The sequence below is a fragment of the Aulostomus chinensis genome, chromosome 10 (genome assembly GCF_037954235.1).
Source record: "Aulostomus chinensis isolate RoL2024-O1b breed Wild chromosome 10, RoL_Achi_v1.0, whole genome shotgun sequence".
Classification (NCBI taxonomy): domain Eukaryota; kingdom Metazoa; phylum Chordata; class Actinopteri; order Syngnathiformes; family Aulostomidae; genus Aulostomus; species Aulostomus chinensis.
The window spans coordinates 5,003,340-5,024,902 of NC_141329.1; the positions used below are offsets into that span (position 1 = coordinate 5,003,340).

A 21,563-nucleotide genomic window follows, 5' to 3' on the forward strand; every position below is an offset into this window, starting at 1 on the left:
GAGTGAGTGAAAGAGAGACAGAGAGAATCAATGTGTGTGAGTGCTTTTGCATGTCTATGCTCTTTTAATGGTCTGCTAATCCCAAATGCATTTGGCTGGCAAATTAATCCAAGCCTTGTGATAGTCAAGCTCTAAACCCCCTTCTATCCCATATTACCCTCCCTTCCTGTCCCCCCATTCCTCCTCCCAGGCTACTGTCTATCAGTATCCATCTCCAGATGGTATCCTGGAGGTAGGTGTGATATCGAGAGAGAAAGAGAGAGAGAGAGAGAGAGAGAGAGAGAGAGAGAGAGGAGAGAGAGAGAGAGAGAGCGAGAGAGCGAGAAAGGGAGACGCAAACCCAGCCTCCTCATTGGAGCATGTGGCATGGCAGAGAGAGAGAGGAGAGAGGGTTCATTTGTTGCCATAGTGAAAAAGTAGATTAACCACCGCGAGCATGATGCCCTGATGGACGTGTGAGGGATGCTGTGTTTTTCTAAACACATCTACCTGTCCTGCAAGCAAAGGTATGCAACTTGTCTTGATTTCCATTTGTGGAGGGGCATGGAGTGTGATAAATAAGATTCTATTTTCTAAACCATCAAGTTTTTGTCTTGAAATTATGTTTCAGTATGAGTCTTGCCCAGATAACCTCATTTGATGTTCACAGTATAGACGATGGAGAGTTGCCAGCAAGCAGTTTTATCATGTTGCTAATAGACCACCTATTAAAATTGGTAGTCTATTTTTAATCTATTCCCTCATGTAACATTATCATGGTATCACTGTTTGCACTCTTCGTCATACGTTGAGACAAGAATGGCACATGGAACGAGGTGTCCACCTTATATTGTGTTATATGTTTACACAATAAATGTATCGAAATTCAATGGTCTGTGCTTTATTTATGATGAGGAATAAAGCTCCCCATACAATGCAAATTAAATTCAAACAAAGTTTCTTGTTTTTAACAATAAGCACATCCAGTAACCCTTGAAGTCCGTGCTGGTGCTCTATGGCAGAGACATTTGCAGGACAGCAGAATGTTTCCATTAGATTTGTATCGATTTTTTTTTATTTTTTAATGATTTGATCACTGGGTGTCTTGGATGCCAGGGGAAGCTGTTTAGATTAATGGCTCTTTATTTCTGTGACCGCTATGGAACTTCAGATGCTATCGATCAGGTCGTTACTCCAGCCTGCAGTGTCACCTCTGCTGTCTGTCTGATCTGAGGGTAGGGACGGAGGGAGATGGTCCGCTGTCATGCTTTACTCAAGACCATCGTGGACAGGCAGGGACCAATGGCAGCAAACGTGTCCCCTTCCATATTGGTCATTCAGTGTGAAGTGACCACAAACAGAATTTAACAGCCAGGTTAAGTGGACAAATAGAGGTTTTTTTTTTTTGTTAGAGGCTGGAAGAATGGAGACAAGAATGTGAGAGAGAAGACAGGGAGCAGGAGAAACGGAAAGTAAGACCATATGGTTACACAAATCGATAACAGGCTTCTCAGTTGGACACCATCAGGCCTCCGCAGGTCATATACCTCTGTTGTTCCCTTCACTGATGTGAGCCTAGTCATTATCAACCAAGAAAGAAATTGCTCAGAATATACTTGTGCCGATAGAGGAAACCTGAATTGGAAGATTTTAGTAAGAGTGAGGGGAGCAGAAGTGGCAAAAGTAAGGCAAAAGAAAAGGAAACGTCCATCTGCCCTGATCCTGCTTTGCTGTTAAGGTAGGCTACTAGCTACTTATCCCCTTTAATTGTTAGGTTGCCTTAATCAACAACATGTACAAGTTTAAACGTGGTCATTAAACAGTACCAGAAATTTAGCCTTGGTTGACCCACAACAACCTGGCATCCCCAGTTAGTGAGGACTGCGAGTGTGCCAACCACCATCACCAGATGAGGTGTTCAGTGCTCACAGTCCCTCCTGGACAGCAGCTGTGAGCCAATCATTTTGAGATTTACTGCTAGCTCGAATGTCTCTTGTGGTTGTACATCAACAAGCAATGGTCAGCTTGTACTCCCATTGTGTGACTCAATGGGATGTCAACGGAGTTGTGAGAATCTTCACACTGATAGGCTTTTGTGACTCAGTTTCCTGCAAAGTTCTCATTCAAGTTTAATATTTCAACTTGCGTGACACAATTTTGTGCATTTTTGTGAGAAGAACAACACCTTTAAACTTTTTTTGTTGCATGATAAATTGGATAATGTCAAAGCATACAGGATAAAGACTTGTGATTGTTGGTCCAGATGTTTATAATCAAGCACAGTGGTGAAAAATCTGGCTGGATTTGTGTTGTCTAATCACGGCTGCACAGTTTAGTCTGAATCAGTGCTTTTCTATTTCACCTTAATGTCAAAGAGAGGAGGAGGGAGGGCTGGGGAAGAAGTACCACTGAGTGAAATTTAAAAAAAAATAAAAGACCCTAAGACACACTCGCCAATGTCAAACAACACTCCAAGGGGAAGATGAGAGGGGATGAGTGGAGGTTCAATTGAAGAAGAGAGGTCTACCTGAGCAACACTGGAGAGGTGCAACGAGGGGAGATTGGTTATGGATTGATGGGAAAATAGAGTAAAGTTTGAGAGGGGTGGATGTGAGGTGAAAGTGTGTATCAAGACGTGCAGGGGGAGAGAAAAAAAGGGGTGTGCTGGACGAGAGAGGTGTTTGGAGGGAGGCTCAGGTGTGCGTGACTGGAAAACGGAGGAAGCTGGAGAGCTGCTCAGCACAGAGACGCGCAGCTCTGGTGTGTTTGACATTGAACTACACAGCATCGTCAGGGTCTTTTTTTCCAGTGGTTGCAACTTGCAGCTTAATTATCAAGCGGGGCCGTGACGTTGCTAACGGATATAGTTTCACATAAGGTAAGGCTTACTGTTTACATTATGCAGAGTACCCTTGACGAAGATGAATCGTGATTAATTTTATATTCCTGTGAGTCTTCTCATGCCTCTTCTACTCTGCTCGCTCCTCATAGCGTACTTTCGTTCTCTGATTCAATAACACGCATTTTAGAGATAATTGGTATAAGTTATCCCTGAATTACATTAGAGACGCAGCCCCATCAAAGAAATCTGCCGGTTGCATGAGATAAAGCCATGCAACTGAGGCATGATCAACCCGGTGGGTGCATGTTAGAGCCGTGTTTTTTTCAGTCAGTGTCTCTGTCATGTTTTGCACCTCGTAATGAATCCGTGCAAGAGCGCGTTTGACTCGGTGTGAATGATAAGACTCTGATGTCCCATTGCGGCTGACGGATGCAGCGCTGCGCCAGCATTGTTGTTGTCTCTGGTCTTTTATCTCCTTGGAGAGAAGCAGACGATGCTCCAGTTTGACACTGATCAGTTGAATGTCACTCAGCAATTCCTTCATTTGCAATGTATGGACTAAACCACTGGGTAAAAAAAGTGAAATAAAACGATACGAAATGAGGTCGCTGTAAACATGCCGATCACTGCCAGGCTGTTAAAAGATTTCAGGATGAAGTGATTTAAGGTCAGAGCTTGTTAGGCGGAGTTGCTCTTTTACACTCTTTCACACTCTCTTGTTGCTGCTGCAGCAGGTAAAGCCGACACACATGTCGTCAATAGATTCAGACTGACATTCCCATGGCGAGGCAATAGGAGGTGCGTGTGCTGCACTCGGGGAGTTTACATGAGCATATTTCTTGGATATCAGATATTCTGATGGTGTTAGACAAATTCTCTGATGAGGTCATTTATGATCCTTCTTCATTTATTACTTAATATAGTCCAGCTGAAATGGAAAATGCGGTTTTAACAATTTTAGTTAAGATAATTGCTCACATTGTTCACTTACTCCACAATATATGCCAAAAAAATTCAAGAAAATAGGGACGATGCAGGGATGGTGTTGTTGGCCACCGTTTAGCCCCTGATTCCTTCAACCTGAAGAATTTTAGGTGGGATTTTTGATCATCTCCAAAAAAATAAGCTTTCACATTTTGTATTGTATTATATTGTATTGTGTTTTGCATGATCATATTTACAAATGCTCAACACCAACATGTAGGATTTCTGAGGTACAAATGCAATTGTTGTTATGTGGCCTACATGATGCAGATGCTTAAATTGAATGTACACAGCAACTAGTATTGCGTCTTCTGCTCTGATAACATTGTTAGTCTCATTTATCCACTTGTTTGCATCTGCCTTTTTCTTAAGATATTTTGAAATTCAAAAGCAAAACATTAAAATATATTAAGATGGTGTAAGCCACAGACCGTATATCCGCCAATTGAAAAGCCGTTCATTGACTTAGAGACGAGGGAACCAGATGTTTAACAATACAAACTTATTTATGGGCTGTAGGACACCAACTTTTCAAAATGGCACATTGGTTCAGGTGGATGTTTGGCCCCTCAAACATCATTTTCTTTTCCCAAAATACTGTGGTTACAACCCCCTGCCATGTGTTCATTTTGAGGAAAGTGGGATCTGCAGCAGTTGTAGATTATGTGCAAGCTTTTCTAATGAGTATTGCTTTAGCAACAACAGCAACATTTAATCAAGTCACTGATTAGTCAATCCAACACAAAAAATGATCATAAATTGTTTCAATGATTGACATGCCACCTTGGGCCCTGGGAAACTGTGATGAGCATTGTTCAAATTTTCTTGACATTTCATGGACTAAATGTTTACATGGATTGACTGTGAAAATAATCTGCAGATCAATCAATTCATGACAATAATCTTCAGTAACACGAAGCACAAGACAGAATGAGGCTCAGTTTGAGGGATCCTGCTATCCCATCAGTGTAAACCATCGGGGCCTCACCTTACTTCCCTCCTTTCTATCCAGTTTCTATCTTGGATGCGGCTGTCGGATGCTCTCAAAATACCTTTTAAACTGGACTTTAATCATCATTTAGCCAGACAAATCACCTGACTTTGAAAAAATAATGGGCTAAGGCAGGAAGGAATGATGTAGCAAGTGATTTAATTTGACAAAAGAAAAAAAAATCTCATGTCATCTGGCTTTTAGTGTGTATGACATCTCACCATGAGCAGCTACTATAGAAGCATAATTCTAGAAACAAGGCAGCAATTAATGTCAATAGAGGTTAACCTATTAAAACATGCTGAAACATGTTGTTTCTACAGGCTCAGGTGCAAAAGATATTACCTCTGTCCACTGGGGACACAGAGGAGACACATCTCTCCCACTCAGCAAAAGCCTCCTTCCTCACCAGAGAGAGAAAACCGTGTGACCCATTTTAGTTTCTAGAAAATATGACAAACACTATGATGTGGTATGTGTTTGCTCTGTGTTTCTGTAATATTTTTGGGTTACAGGGAGGCGCACAGCTTTCATCCACATACGTGGTCATAAATGTATACTGTGTAGCCCCTAATTCATGTCACACGTCTGAGGCAGCATTATCAACCGTAAGCGTATTCTTGAGAGATGCTCTTCAAACATTAACCATTCTGAATCCAGTTATGCCTTTACATCATCAAACTGTTCAGATGATGAAAGTTTAATCAAATTCAAATCACTTTATTTGTCCCTGCGGGCCAATTGCACAGGCACATCAAGAAGTGCAAAGCAAAGAGCTATTACGATCTCTTTCCAAAACTCCAAACTGCCTCCTGCCCATCATTAATTACGAATGCTGTCTGTGTGTCGCACTGAGAAGATTGAGGAAATGGATGCGTATTAAATATTATTTGAAATTAATTGTCCCCATTTAATACACAGTCAATGAAATGCTTTTTAACGCATAATACATTGTATTAGCACTAATGAAACCCATTGAATTAAACTAAGAGAGAGGGATGGAAGGAGAACAGGCATATATTATGTTATGTCTCTTTAAAAGTTGATTTAAAAGGGGTTTATAATGCCCTTGTGTGTAATTTGGATCGAACCAGAGATATAAATGCCTAATGGCGTGTGTGAGATGTTTGTTTAGGGACTAAGGATTTGATTTTCTTTTCCTTTCAGCTCCATTTAGGCCCACGCACTAAGAATGAGACACAGCATGTATGTGACTGAGTGTGTGAGAGGATTGCAGATGGTTAGATATGGTTAGGAGTGAACCGGAGATTGTGTGTGTGTGTGTGTGTGTGAGAGAGAGAGAGTTCTGTTTGACTTGTTCATTATTGGAGCAGCAGTTAGCCATGTTGCCATCCTGACACTGTCATGTTAATTAAGTTTAGTGAGACTACCTGTCCCTTGTTGCCTTTTATCAAGCTCTCCTTCTTTTTTCCTCTTATCTCTCTCTGTCTCTATCTTCTCTTTCTTTATCTCTTTTTCAATACCTTTGCTCATGATTAGTCCCTTCATCTTGTCTCATCTACCCTCCAGCTTTCTTTCTAATCTCCCTAAACCTCTATTCTCCTCCTCCTCCTTTGTTTTTATGTTTTACTACCTCCTCACCTCCATTTCTCTCCCTCCACCACCCCCTCCCCCATGCAGCTAACCACCAGCTTCCCTGTCATGACCTTGATCCTGCTTTGCATAAGCAGTGGATGCCATCCTTTGCTGTCTACACTGTCCCAGCTCCCCTGCTGTTTACGGTCAATTAAATGGCTTCTTTGCTCTAGAGTAAAGTATTCATGTAGCTTCAGGGTTAAGAAACTTGTAAGACTTGTCCATTAATGCAGAGGGATGGCTACTTAAAAGTTTACTCAAGGGAGAAATGTGATGTCCCTCCTGTCTGGCTGACTGTTAAATACAATGTACTTTCACTATGTGTCCTGTTTGAAACATTAAGTCTCTTATACACAGAGATTCTGCAATACTGTTTGTGGTTTTTTTGTTTTTTTTTTAAGGCTTACAATTGTGTTGGCATAACAAACAAAACCTCAATGAGAGATTTTACAAGTCATATTACTGGTGTTCTGGAACCAGCATGGTGTGTTACTTTCCACCATGTCAGCTCTCCCTTGTATACAGTCGTTCACTGCTGGCTTAATGGTGGAAAGTCAATCTTGCCTGTGCTCTTACATTTTATACAGAACAACACGGCTGGATTAACTGTGCAACATTCAAGTTTTCAACTGGTTGAGTGAAAAGGGTTATTCACTTAGTGGCTGCCTTTCCTACATTTTTAAAATGGGGATTCTTCACCGTTCCCCAACCCCTTTTTGTGCTTCATTAACTAGATTCACTCTATAATTTATAATAAGGAACCTTCAGGAGTCTACCTTCTTTCCTAGAACAAAAGGAATACAAAATACTGATGAATGCACAGTTTTTGCCTAAGGATGTTTGTCTCAGTTTCGAAAACAATTTAAAGTGCTATGATAATGAGCTTTGGAGAGACCACCCTAAGAACAGCAGCAAAGAATAATAGGCTGTGGGGAAACATCCAAAACTGATTTGGTTAGAATCATGGAGCAACTACAGAATGTTTTGTACTCAACATAACTGTGAGTTGACATACAATTTTGCAGTTTCATTATTGATATAACTATTGTACTTCCTGTTATTTGAGGGGGCTCCCTGACTCTATGACTTCAGAGGCCTGACTTTAATCCTGGGGGTTCTAGACTCTATGACTTTGATGTCTGACTTACTAGTGACATCACTACAGATGTGCCTCACCCCTTGTCCCATGAAATGTTACAAATCCTCCTCTACAATACCTGTCTTTCATCTCAGTTGTTCTGCTTTTATGTTATCTTTATTCCTGACTGCTTCGATCAACACACACATACAGCAAAAGGGCACCCAGCATCTTGTCTATTATCTCAGTCGTCTGACTTTAATTTCAGACAGCAGACTTTTTGACCACGTGGATGCCAAGTCTGACATCGAGCTACAGACATATGAACAGAGATCTTTCACTTTCATGGATAATCATGAGAGTGGTTTTAAAACTGTTGTTTCTTTATAAATAGCTGTGGAACATGTGCAGCCTTTACCAGCTCTTATTTTTCCTATCAACGAGGGCTTTAGCCTCGCTTCCACCTTTCACAGACATGAATCTTTACATCAATGTGATATCAAAATTGCCAAAATATGCTTGTCATTGTCCATTTGTGCACTCTGAGATTTGCTTGTGTTTTCATTCATGCCCTATTTCAAGAATGTAACACTGTGTGAATGGAAATGGAGGTAATGAAATATTGTACATGTGAATTTTCAGTTGAACTGCAAAGTTGTTGTATAAACATTCACCTCTTATTATGAGACTTACCCCAGATTTTCTTTTGAATCTCCCAGGTTGCACCGCTGTACCCGTTCCAGCTGTTGTGGCGATGTACCAACATTGAAATCTGAAGTAAAGGAAGAAAAGTCAGAAGGAACGAGATACAAACAAAATCCCCAAAACTCTTGCAATGGCTAGAAAAACTGTGTCTGGGACAAGTAGTTACCTGTGACCGCTTCTAGATCTGCTTCCACCCTGTTACCTAAACGGATCAAGACGATGTTTTGGCTGCTGCTTCTGTTCATTGGGGTGGGGTCTCAACAAACAGACTCTGCTCAGTCCAGTGAACGGCGAGTTGTGGCCCACATTCCTGGAGATATCATCATTGGAGCTTTGTTTTCTGTGCATCATCAGCCTCCTGCTGACAAGGTCTGTTTGTGTGTCTGTCTTAGAATAATCCAGCTGGATTTGAAGCCGTTGACCAAAAAAAAGGTTACATACATGGAAGCAGAAAATAAAACAAATGGTTGGGAAAACTCTTGGAGATAATATTTGATAAATGTTCCTTTCAATTGCACAGGAACATATTGCATTGCTCTGCTTATCACAACACAAAGAAAACATTCACTTTGTAAAATAGGTATCGCTGTGTGAGTCCATGAATGTTCCACCTCCATAAGCTGCCCCTGAAACCTGTTGTCATCTGCTGACATTTAAGCTTTTTTTCTAACTCATTATAGATAATTGCAAGTGGGGAAAAATAATTCTTGGAATATGGCCGACATTTGCATGTAAAGCAAATGTTAATCCAGTAGCAATACACTTTCATCCAGCCTGCTAAAATTAAAATATGCCAGAATAATAAATGCCCAAACTGTTCAGTGTGCTTTAATTTGATTTCCTTCTCCCTCTGCACAGGTCCATGAGCGCAAGTGTGGTGCAGTGAGAGAGCAGTATGGCATCCAGCGGGTTGAGGCTATGATGCACACACTGGACCGCATCAATGCAGACCCGTACATCCTTCCTAACATTAGCCTGGGCTGCGAGATCCGGGACTCCTGTTGGCACTCAGCTGTGGCTCTGGAACAGAGCATAGAGTTCATACGGGATTCATTGGTCTCCTCTGACGAGGCAGAGGAATGGGGTGGAGGGGGCTCCTGGGGAGGAGGTGGAGGTGCTACAATGAAGTGTGCAGATCCTTCTGCCACTCCAATGCGGGGGAAGAAGCCCATTGTGGGTTTAATTGGGCCAGGATCAAGTTCAGTGGCCATCCAGGTCCAGAACCTCCTACAGCTGTTCAACATACCACAGATTGCCTACTCTGCCACTAGCATGGACCTCAGTGATAAGGTGAGGCTGGTCAACTGGAGACAAAATGCTGTCATTTAAGTTATTAAGTTATTAAGTTATTAGGCTATTAAGTGGAACCTTTTCACATGTTTACCTGGGTGTTGTGCTCCCATCTATAAACACTGTGTCTACTGCAGGGTCATTTGACCTTAGAGTGAATACTGATTAAAGCTGTTCCTATTGAAGATAAAAGCCAGATGCTAGCGAGTGTCAGCTGTGTTTTGGTCAGTGGGAAGAAAATAGCCTCAATGACACAGAACCACTCACTTTACTGAATGTGGTCCTGTGTAACTCAGATGACTTTGTCATTTATGTTATGTCCATTATTTCAGAGCCTCTACAAGTACTTTATGCGAGTGGTGCCTTCAGATGCCCAGCAGGCAAGAGCTATGGTGGACATTGTCAAGCGATACAATTGGAGTTATGTGTCTGCCATACACACTGAAGGTATGAGCACCAACACATACACACTTTCTGCCACGTTTACACCTACACTCCAAGCACAGATATGCGCACACACTGGCTCTGTCTTCTTCTTCTTCTTCTTCTTCTCTCTCTCTCTCTCTCTCTCTCTCTCTCTCTCTCTCTCTCTCTCTCTCTCTCACCCAGGTTTGATTTTGAGGTTGCATTCTCAATGCGCAGACCACATTTAGAGGGGGTCTAGGGCTGTATAAATGGTCACATTTTGTGAACATTAATGTGTCCAATGGCAGATTATGTCATAAAAATAATACTTATTACTTATATAGATGCCTATAGGACTACCTCAGTGTCCTCTGTATAAGCACAAGTATTTATTTGGTTCATTCAAACTGCGGAAGCTGGCTTAGTCTGTATGATATATCACAAGTGTCAAGTCAAACATCTCGGACTGTTTGGTTTGATTTCAACATGCCACAGAACTAGAGCTGTTTATTGCACAACAACAAATTTTAATCAGTTTTAGGCTGATAATCACTGTCACACCTGCTCTCAACATTCTTATGTATAATTTGAAGTCAACAAGTGCTTTCATGACTACAGGTACTTCAAATATCTGTAAATCATCAAACAACTGCCAAACAACTACAACAGAAGTGTGAGATAAAGACCTACAATGACTGACACCATCTTTAGGAAACAGTTAATTTGATGCGACCAGGAAGCCATCAGAAGCATTTGGCTTTGTTTTTGGGGACCTGTCAGGTTTTCTATCTTGATATAAATTCTATTATGAGCCAAGTATTGATGAAGTAGTGGTATCCTGGATTAGTGAGCAGGGAATGGTGCCACATGAACAGGTGGTTGGTAAACTGAAGTAAGAAGTAAGCATAGATTGGAGACATTATGCAAGAATGTGTCAGGTTTGAACAATCTTAAAACATGTAACTAAATTATAAATGATGAACTGGGCAATCACATGGCATATCAGGAATATTGAATTGGAAGATAAAGGATCATTTTGACAAACAGCAGGCATGTAGACATGTATTTTTAGGTTTACCATGTAACACTCCCCTCAATCTGAAGTTGATAGATGACTCACTGGGTGCTGGAAGATGTGGAGATAGTCGCAGTTGCTGGAACTGGAGGATAATGGTGTCACTGTGTCCGTGTGCTTGCATGTGTTCACCAAGAGAAGGCTTGTTAAACTTGAACCTGAGAGTGGCTGACTGTGATGAAGAGGGATAAACACGCACGCAGGCATGCACGCGCACACACACACACACACACGCGCGCGCGCGCGCGCACACACACACGCACACACACACACACACACACACATATTAAGTACTCTACAGCCTGGCCCTGGCCTCTGGCAATGCCTAAGGTTATTACATCAGCATTTAAATCAAGATATAAAATGTAAGTGTGTGCTTTAGCAGTGTGTGTGCATATATATGCATGGAGGCTGTGCCTGTATATTGAGTGTATCTGTGCACTTGTGTGTGTGTTTATAATGCGTCATAAAATATGATGCAGTGGCTGAAGCCAGCCATTGCATTTAAAACATGACATAGATACACCAATAAAGACAAATTTGTACTCTGTTCAGATCACATTTGCAAACAACTATGAATTTTTTTTTTTCGCTGACAAATTGCACGACAATGAAGTCAGATCCATATTAACATTTGTGTTAATGACTATTGATCATGATGACATTTGGAAACATAGTCTGACAAGCACCGTGCATAATATGTTTTCATGAGCCTATATTGATTGGAAAATACACATAAATGTAGACATCATATGGTGTATATAAAATGATCTGCAAGTAAAACGATGATACATATAAATTCATGGAATTATACATTTCCTTCGATTTCTCCTTTTTTAGATGAAAAGGGGTTTCTTTGCAGTTGTTGAGACATATTTGCAAATCTTCCTATGTGCTTATGTAAATGGAGGGTTACAGAAAAGTCACCCTGCGTATTTCTGACTGTATGAAAAATAACATTTATCTTGTCATTTATTTTTTTCTGTCTTATGAGATTTAGCTCCTTGTGTTTTGCTGCTTTTTTGATCTTGGCAGTGTGACAGGAATCATGTATGTTGAAAGGGTTATATATGTCAGAGAGTGCTTGTGGTTGTGTGTGCATATGTGTGTGTTTCAGAGGAAAGTATTAGCCTTTGTATTTCCTCAGACAGGCGTGTTTGACCTTGGAGTGGATCTTCAAGGTCGGGTGCTGCCTTCTCGAATGCAATCACTCTCGCACACCGAGAGCCGGAGAGGGAGGGTGGCAGAGAGAAGATGGGAAGAATTAGGAAGAGAGACGGACGACAGAGGGAGAGAGGGGCAGGCATTATTGAAACAAAGAGGAAGAAGGGGTCGAAATGAAGGAAGAAGAAATCAAAGACGGAAAAAGGAAGAAGAGGGTAGGGTGAAGATAGAATTGGTAAAACAATTAAAATGATACCAGAAAAATAGTACAAGGTGCGTATGGAGTGCAAGGGATAGATAAGAGAGTGTAGCTGCAGATTCAAAGAAAGATGGGGTGGGGGAGTGGGGTTGGCATGGGGGAATGAAGTTTATAGAGACTCATTAATTCTCTGCATTAACATCTAGCATCTTGAGGCCAGAGATGGTAGAAACTGATATGCAAGAAACTGAATAATACATGTAATATCAGCACAGTAATTACACTGAAGGAATGAAACAATATGGGGAGGGGGTAATTATTATTCCTCTCTCATTGAAAATAGGACCGTAGTAGTAGTAGATCAAGTCCTTTGTCTATGAGCAATAGTATGTGCATGATTATATAATATTACATTCTATATGTTTGTATGCAAAGATGACCAAGACTATGCATCGATCTACGGGTGCTGGCGAGGTCACTGGCTGTGCTGAATGTCTGGTAGCAGTCAGTAGAGGCTTCGGACTGGCTGAAGAAGAACAAACTCATTCCCTCTTTCGCAATTGTTGCTTTTTCACTGCTTTGATGATGCAGCGCAACAAAACTTCAATAAGACAATCATCACAGTGAAATATTTTGAACAGTAGCCAAGGGGACTATATGGTGGACAACAGGATACCGCTCAGCAACACTTTGATATGTTTGCTCTGAACCTCACCTATGGACTGGAAAAATAATGCATTAAATGATCTGTATGGCAGCCCAAGTACTAAATGCGTAGAGTAAAATATTTAGGTCACATAATCAGGGATGATTTATGTGATAACGATGATGATGCAGTGCAAATGCTGTAAAATGTGTACACAAACAATATGCTGGCGTGCATATTTCAAATGTGGACAGATGATGCAAAAACCGCTTTGTGTTAAGTATATTGCGCTACTTTCTACAAAGTGCGACAACAGTATCGCCAAAAAAAAATAAAGACGTTGCAAGTAGCATATACAGTAATGATGCATGGAGAATCTTGTTGTAGCTTCTGAGATGGACAAATATGACTAATATGTGTGTGGAATGAAAGTTTCTATAGATTCATTCTATGTATGGTAAAAGTACATTTTAGCTTAGGTAGTTGATGTGGTTAATTTTAATTTGTTACAGCGAAATAGAAAGAAATGACCCATTGCTCACTGATGATCCTGCCTCTTTGCTACTTGCAGCTGTTTATTAATTATTTCATTATTGTATACATTGCTCAGATATTTATACGTTTTTATACTTTATTAAATATCTCAGTTTTCTGATCATACTTATTTCACGAAGGGGAGGTCATATTTTTCTCAGTGATTAGGTTTAGCTGTCCTTTATCTCATTCTTTCTCTCTGTGTTGGGTTCACCAACTCAGTTTAGCTCAATTGCTTTTGTTGATAATACATTTGACATACAGTATGTCGCGATGCAAGCACAATCTTAACTGATCAGTCTGTCAGTAAATCAAGATGTTAACACTCTCCTCACCCACTCCCCTTTTCTCTTGCTCCCTTTTTCCTGTATTTGTGTTGATGTGCTTTGATCCAGACACAGTGAGTCTGTCTGCCATCCATTTTCCTTGTATTCTCTCTCTTGCTCTCTGTGGCGTAATATTCTTTGCCTATATACAGTAATTGTAATGGCCTTTGCAGGATTTAGGAAGATGAAAGTGTTACTGCTTGAGAAAGGTGAGAGAGAAATGAACGCAGAGAATGAGGAGTGCAGAATCCGTGCACGTTTCCACTGTCATTTTTGGCAGTGTTGCCTGAGGGTGAAGATTCAAAGTGGGTCATGGGCCAGTTTTTGGTGGATCTCCATGTAAGAAGCTCTTGTCTTTGTTAATGAGCTTTGGTCACAGGAATAAATTGATTCAAATAGTGTCAAGATCAGGTTCCATTTAATGGCTTCTGTTAAGATGGACTGAATGTTTGCCAGCCATCATCTCTCTCCAGAATGTGTAGAGAAGGGCAACAGATGATAGGAACGGTAAGATAACTTGTTGCGTTGCCACCAGCCGAAGAGTTCTGGGCAAGAATCTTGACCTCTCCGAGAGGGATGATCACCATTCTTTCAAGTTGTTAATTGTATGTGTTTGAGAGGTGCCCAAACCAAGATTATGCAGTGTCGTATGTTGTTTAATCTCCGTTGTCAAAATCTGAGTAACTACTTTGAAGCGATACCTCAAACAAAATGAACAAGAACGCTGAATTTGCAGCCATTTTAATTCTGTTTTAGTCAAACCTCAGAGATTTGCTCTGTGTGCAAAAAGATACACGTTTACATTGGTATGACTGCCAGTGAGCTTTTCTTTTCTGCAAGATGATCCAACTCTTGCACAGGTGTGCAGTAATGGGATGCTGATTAATAGACACAATCACTGCACAGGTGTTGCTTCCATCAAGAAAACTCCTCAAGTTTATCACATCATGATGTTGGAGTATGTTCAAGTTTTCTGCAAATTGCTACAGGTGTGAATGTTAATTTTTAGACAGTAATCCACACTAGAACTTCAGCAATTCAGGTGTCTCTGCTATATGGATCCCATACTCTTAGAGGATGTGTCACAATGCCAGTTTATGATCGGAGCATTCTTTTGCTGTGTGGTCACCTAAGAGCAGCTACTCGTACAGCAGATAAAGTGCAATGGTTTCAGGATCTCTGCAAAGACTACAAGAGAAGCTGATTTATATGCCTGTCATTCTCACAGAGGTCTTATCCTGACGGCTAGTTGGTGTAGGAGCAAACTTCTGTGGGTGAGCACACATATTTCGATGGACAGCAGGACAGCATGTGTAGCACCTTGTTGTTGAGCGATGTATCCACAGAGGGTGCCATGGTACTAATGGAGTTATGCTTGGGCTGGCATATGTCACAGTGCAGTTCAATTTCGGGACAAGGTTCTGTGTCACATTGTTGTGCCCTTCCCTGCCACGATAATATCAGTATTTTGCATCTCTGTCTGTTGTGGAGAAATGACCCAGGATCTCACTTAGGTGTTGAGTTGATTTGAGATGTGTTGAAGGAGTATAAGTCAAATAATTTTCATTCCCATCAAACCATTAAGCTCCTGAATAAAACTAACTGTGTTATTACAGCCCTAAAAAATATGGCCAATAAATCAGTCGGTGACTTCAACCTCCTCCGGTAGATCTAGGCTCCATCGACAGTTTGTTTTACTGAAGAAGTGCATGTTAAATGTTTGCTGTCCTGTAGAATTGTATTGTTATTTAATGAATGAACGATCACGTCAACTGATTTTATTGAACAAAACCTGTTTTCAGAGCAGGTCAGTGCATTTGTCTCCATGTAGCTTCAGGCTACAACTGAGACCCGTGTTACAAACTGAATTTAAGTGTCAACAATACAAGAATTTCACATTAAATATTTGTTATTTTCTGTTTCCTGTCTACTTCAAGTTTTTAGCATGTTTGCTGAGGATTTGAATGTCTCTTCGTGCAAATGTATTCTACTGCATTTTTATTCATGTGTGTGCACTAGTAGATGGTAATTATCTCTGCAGAAGTGGTCATGCTTTCATTGGTATTGGTTTGTTTGCTTGTTTCCACATCAAAAAGTTGGGGACTGATTTTGCTGAAATCTTGCAGGTACATAGAACCTAGATAGAACTAGATTTTCAAATTGATCTAGAATGTTTACACCCTCTCATGCCCTCTAGTTCTGTTATTTCTCAATCTGTGGCTGAGTGCCTGTGAGCATGTTTGCCCCGTGGGATATGTAGTATGAGTGTGTGTGACATTTATCTGGACATTGTTGTATCACCCCAGATTTGATCCTGGGAGGTGGTGGGATTTATAAGGATTGAGGGAAAAAAAGGAAAATATGGCAGAAAGATGCTCTTTACTTGACGAGTGTTAACATTTTTACAGCCGTTTTCTCTGCGGTGAATCACTGACAGGAGTGGATGAAATGAGGGAGCAGAGAAGGAAGCGAGATAGGAGAATGGGTAGCAACATGTAATAGCAGGTAAAAGACCTCTGATAAGAGTGACAAGAGGATGAAGATGGTAATTGAGTGGGCTGAAGGGAAGGGAGGGAGAGGCGAGGGAAGGAAATGAGGGGAAATAAGAGCCACCTGTCTCTTCTTTGTACAACTGACTGCCAGTTTGGCTGCTGTGAAAAAGTAGGATTGGAAGAAGCAGCTAGCGGAGAAAGAGAGCGAGCTAAGAGGGCAATCATAACACCCTTGAGCTTTCTGTTCTGCTGAATGTTGCAGTGTGGTGTAATAACCCGATCAAGAAGTGACGATGACAGAGGGAGAGGGTAGAGGAGCATAGGACAACATAGGACTTTTGGTCCTTTCTTTTCTTTATATTCCTCTTTTTTGATTACAATTGGCGCTTTAAATATCAGAACAAGAAAGACACAATTTTGTCAAGGGGAGAAGTAGACAATGGCAAAGAGGTATAAAGAAACAGAGAAGCTGAGAATTTGTGAACTCTGTGATAAAGCAAGGGAAGACAGTTCTGTGCTTTAATGTGACGGTCAGGTCACCATAGAGCTACAATAGGATGATTAAAGATGTGAACAGAAACTAAATCAAGGAATACTGAACCAAACCAAACAAAAAGTAAAACCTAGTTGATCATCTAACATTTTGAACTTAAGTTAAAATGTGTATTTATTTCATAGTAATGATCAGAGCTGAAGTTGTTCAAAAGATTTAACAGAGAAAGCGGAAAATAATATTGATGTATGCTGTAATGCTTCTACATGTGTACGTCCTCAATGCTCTGTAACAATCTGACACTGAGAGTCTCAAAATCCCACTGGAAATTAGTGATGTGATCACCCCCCCCCCCAAAAAAAACAAAACACATATGACATTCAGTGCACAGAAATGAATTCCGTGTCTATGTATTTCCTCTTTAAAAGGAACAATGGCTTTATGTAAAGAAAGTGGCATTGAAAGGCTTAAAATTCTGAAAATGAGTGTTGATGGAAGAAATCAAGGCAGCAGTCTGTTTAAAGATTCAACCCGAATGGAAAATCTCACTTATATATAATGTTTTGGATTTTTTTGTGAAAGGATGTATTTGTCTTAAGGGAGTGACAATAAACACTTGGATTTGTTCACTATGAGTGAAAGTTTGGTTCTGTGTAAACAAATCAAGCAACATAATGGTGGGGTCAATTTTACACTGGCATTGCGGATCTAAAAAAAAAGTGTTTCGATTGACAGTTGATGGAGGTCAGTGGTACTGGTTCCAACAACCAAATTGCTGGTATCGTGACAACTCTAGGAAAGAGTGACAGATACTCTCTTCTAGCCTGCAGTGAATCAAGAAGTGAATGAGAGTGTGAGTGGGTGGGTTTTTGTTTTGTGAGGCAAATACATGTATTTGTGTGAGTGTGTGCTTGTAACATAAAGTGGCAGTGGGAGAGAGAGATAGAGAAAGGGAGAGAGAGCATGCACGTGTGAGAGGTTCAGAGACAGACGAACACAGCCAGACGCGCGACACTCAAACACACGCGGGCGCGCGCGCACACACACACACAGATCTCACACATAAATCCCTGTTGAGACCAGACTGAAGTAGGTTACAAGCTTTATTGATTTTGATGATGGTAACAGTATGAGTGTGTGCGCATGTGTGCCTGTGCTTGTGTGTGTAAGTATGTGTGTGTGTGTGTGGGGGGGGGGTAGGTCTGTACCATCTGTCTCCCACCCCTCTCACTGAGACACTAATTACAGGACTTTACACTTCCCTCTACCACACTCATCACTGGCCTGGCCACACACACTTCACACACACACACACACACACACACACACACACACACTGGGATGCAGTCAGTTCTTACCATTTTAACATCTCCTTCCTGTTTTCCTCCTCTTTGTACCTCTTTATCTTTTGACCTATTCTTCTTCCTTGTTATCCATCTGTGTAGAGCACTGATCAATGATAACTAATTAGGATGCATTCTGTTATTGGTAAGACACATAAAAATCAGATGAGATAATCTCTGTGAGGAAGGACAGAGAGAAATACTGCTAAAAGGGACAAAAAAGGGACTTTTGATTTCATCTTCAATCAGCACAGAGAATGGAAGGATGAGAGGAAGAGAATCTAAAGAGGGGAATCCTATCATATTCTTTGCCAGTGTACAAACCGTCATTAGCATAAATTCCAGGTCACCCACTTTCTCTGGCAAAGAAACGGGTGCCACAGTGGGGAGATGCTTACATAAATTTGAGCTTTTATAAATAGTGCTGTGACAGGCGAGTTAGTGCAGTGGACATGTTTTTGACATTCAGAATGGAACATGTCTTTAAAATGTATTCCTTTCCACCAAAAAATGATAATCTTCTGGGGAGAGACATTAATAAAACTCGTATTTTAAATTTGTCCATATTAGCGAGTTTTATATTGCTTTTATTGTTATAATGCATGTACTTACATCCACGGCTTCTTTTTTAATCAGCCATTTGAGTAACACAAAACTGAATTAATTACTTGTATATTCCTATGTGGTTTTCTAGGCAACTACGGTGAAAGTGGGATGGAAGCATTCAAGGACATGGCAGCCAAGGAAGGCATTTGTATCGCTCACTCTGGTAAGAGAATTATTTTGAGACAGCCACAGAAAAATAAATGCACGAAATAAAAAGACATATATTTGATATTAAGCTTGGGATGTTATGATCATGTCTAAAGGTTTTATTTCCTTCAGAAGCCTCCCACTTAGTGTGTTTTTACATCAGATGATTAAACTTTGCATGAAAAAATTCTAAAATGGAGAAATTAAATGAATAACAAAATTTTAAAAAATGAAAAACGATCTAAACGCATGAAGCACCCGAGACTTGCAGACCATGTTTGTAACTGTTTGACATGTTTGCTTCAGGCAAAATCTGGAGCAATGCCGGAGAGCAGAGCTTTGACCGGCTGCTGGAGAGACTGAGGGCCCACCTGCCCAAGGCCAGGGTGGTGGCGTGCTTCTGTGAAGGCATGACTGTCCGCAATATCCTCATGGCTATGAGGCGCCAGGGACTGGTGGGAGAGTTCCTTCTCATCGGCAGGTCAGTGAAGCTGCAAATCTCAATTTGGAAAATGTTCATTGGGGTTGTGCTATTGGCAGAGATAACTTAACCATGTCAGTTATGACGCACTGAGTCAGAGTTGTTGCTACATTTTTGGGCTTTTGGCCCATAATCTTCAATTTAAGCAGGTTGCAAGCAAAACACATGAACTTTTCTCAGCTCTTGAGAAGTTCTAGCATGTACTGACGCTTTCGTTTCCACATCGTTTTGTCAGGTGCATGTCAATCCATATTGTAGTTGAGTGATGCCGTCAGCTGTTTTACTGGAGGAACTGCATTTCTCTGCGGAAACACCACCTGTGAGCTAACAGGTTGGCCTGTTATCCATGACTGACAGGCTAATTTTGAGTGCCTTTTACCATCCACTCATGTGGCATCGAGCAATACAGAGAGAGAAATGCGAACAATCACGCACATTAGCCTTTTAGCTTTTGGGAGCACACTTAAGTGCAGTGTTGCCAAAGTCCGCACCAAAAGTCTTGGTGATTATGAAGATTCTCATAGGCTGACTTACACATATACACATCGCTATGTGGCAACAAAGCGTTAGCATTAGCCTGACCTACGAACATTCATGTTTGTGCTAGGCTGTAGTTTTTGAATGTTTGCTGCTCCTGCTGCCGCCCTTTTGCATCTTACAATACCTGCATTTGTCGCTTGAACTTTGATACCAAAGAAACACAAATACAGTACTGTCACATTACAGATTCTTCGATGTGTAAAATTTGCTCAGAACAATTCCATAGTACAAAATACAGACAAAATTGTCTTAATAAATTTGTATGAATTAGAAGAAAATATGTTTTTTTTTATTGAACCTAGAAACTAAACTAAACTAAACTAAACTTATCCTTTATCCTGGAAATGAATAAGTATTAAAATTCTTTAAAAGTTACTCTGCAACAGTGTACAACAGGCATTGTTCCCTATTACACATTCACAAAATCTCACAGACACACACAATTGTTCACATTTAGCTTGTTCTCACTTAGATGAATCCCTCCTACAACTCACTTGCAAAAATAACCCTTCAAATGGACTGTTTTTTTATCTACATCTGTGTGTGTGTGTGTGTGTGTGTGTGAGAGAGAGAGAGAGAGAGCGAGAGAGAGAGAGAGGGAGCGAGAGAGAGAGTTGTTCTTTTATGCATGTGCATATGTGGAAGTTGCTTCCTCTCCTCCTGAGTTTTGGTTGCCATGCCAACCGTGTAATTAACATAAGATGCATAATGATTTTACTGACTATGCTAGCCAATACGCAGAGAACAGAATGGAGTTTGAATAGATTTGAAACATTATCATGTGATTAGCATTGTATAATTCTATTCAATACTATTCTACTCTTCCCCCAGTGATCTGCGCTGTGTAACGAAATCATCATAGCTGCATCATTTTGTTGTCATCGCCACTGTGATGCACGTTATTGTCATCATACTCATCTCTCTCATCATCTTCTCCATCTACGCATCATCATCCTCCCCCTGCTGACAGTGAGGTAAAGTTTTAAACCATATTGAACATGTTGCACAGTCTTGAAATTGAGCTGGCCTTGCATTAGTGATGAGAATGGATGGAGAGTGAGAGTGAAAAAAAAATGAGAAAAAGAGACCCCGGAAGAGATGCTCCTCCGTAAAACATAGGAATGTTACACAAGTTTTCATGTTTCTTTCTCTGGTGATTTTCTCAATTACAGAGGATTCTAAGGATAATGTATGTCATTTCAATTAATTCTACACTGCAACATAGTTCTTTTGAGTGCTGGCCCGAAGCTACAAGGGGAAACCCACAATAGTGTCCTCTCCTCCTCCAACAATTACTTTGAATGTGCCTTTGAGCAACATACTTAATCTCCAATTGGGCTGCTGCCAGTGATTATGTGGAAGTTGATGAAAGCGAGACTGGAAAGAAAAAGTTTCCAAATCACTATTTCAAAAAAGTAAAAAAAAAAAAAAAACTGGGTATGTTGCCTGACAGAGGTAGAAGTAATTCTAAGAGGGTGTTCCAATAAACCCAGTGGTTTGACGGGTTGAAAGCCAGTGAGGATTCTCATGACCCATTTTCATTTTCTGACTGGCAACAAGGAAAAATTCCTGAGATTGTGAAGTTTTTGGTTTTCTTTCTTTCCAAACATAACAGCTGCATTCCTGTGCTCTCTCGTCTCACCAGTG

General features: G+C 40.7%; 1 protein-coding gene across 2 annotated transcripts in view; it reads left to right on the forward strand.

Moving 5' to 3' along the window:
• Positions 1-383: 383 nt before the first annotated feature.
• grm5b (glutamate receptor, metabotropic 5b) overlaps positions 384-21,563 on the forward strand; it is a 66,307-nt gene continuing 45,127 nt past the window's right edge. Inside the window, exons 1-6 of one of the 2 annotated variants that reach the window (XM_086215719.1) lie at positions 384-506; positions 8,190-8,544; positions 9,034-9,465; positions 9,798-9,912; positions 18,837-18,911; positions 19,202-19,376. In XM_086215719.1, the coding sequence (XP_086071845.1) occupies positions 8,395-8,544; positions 9,034-9,465; positions 9,798-9,912; positions 18,837-18,911; positions 19,202-19,376 (947 nt within the window). In that variant the 5' untranslated portion in view covers positions 384-506; positions 8,190-8,394. Of the gene's footprint in view, positions 507-2,648; positions 2,858-8,189; positions 8,545-9,033; positions 9,466-9,797; positions 9,913-18,836; positions 18,912-19,201; positions 19,377-21,563 lie in introns of those variants that run through there. The other variant, XM_086215720.1, reaches the window with a different exon arrangement.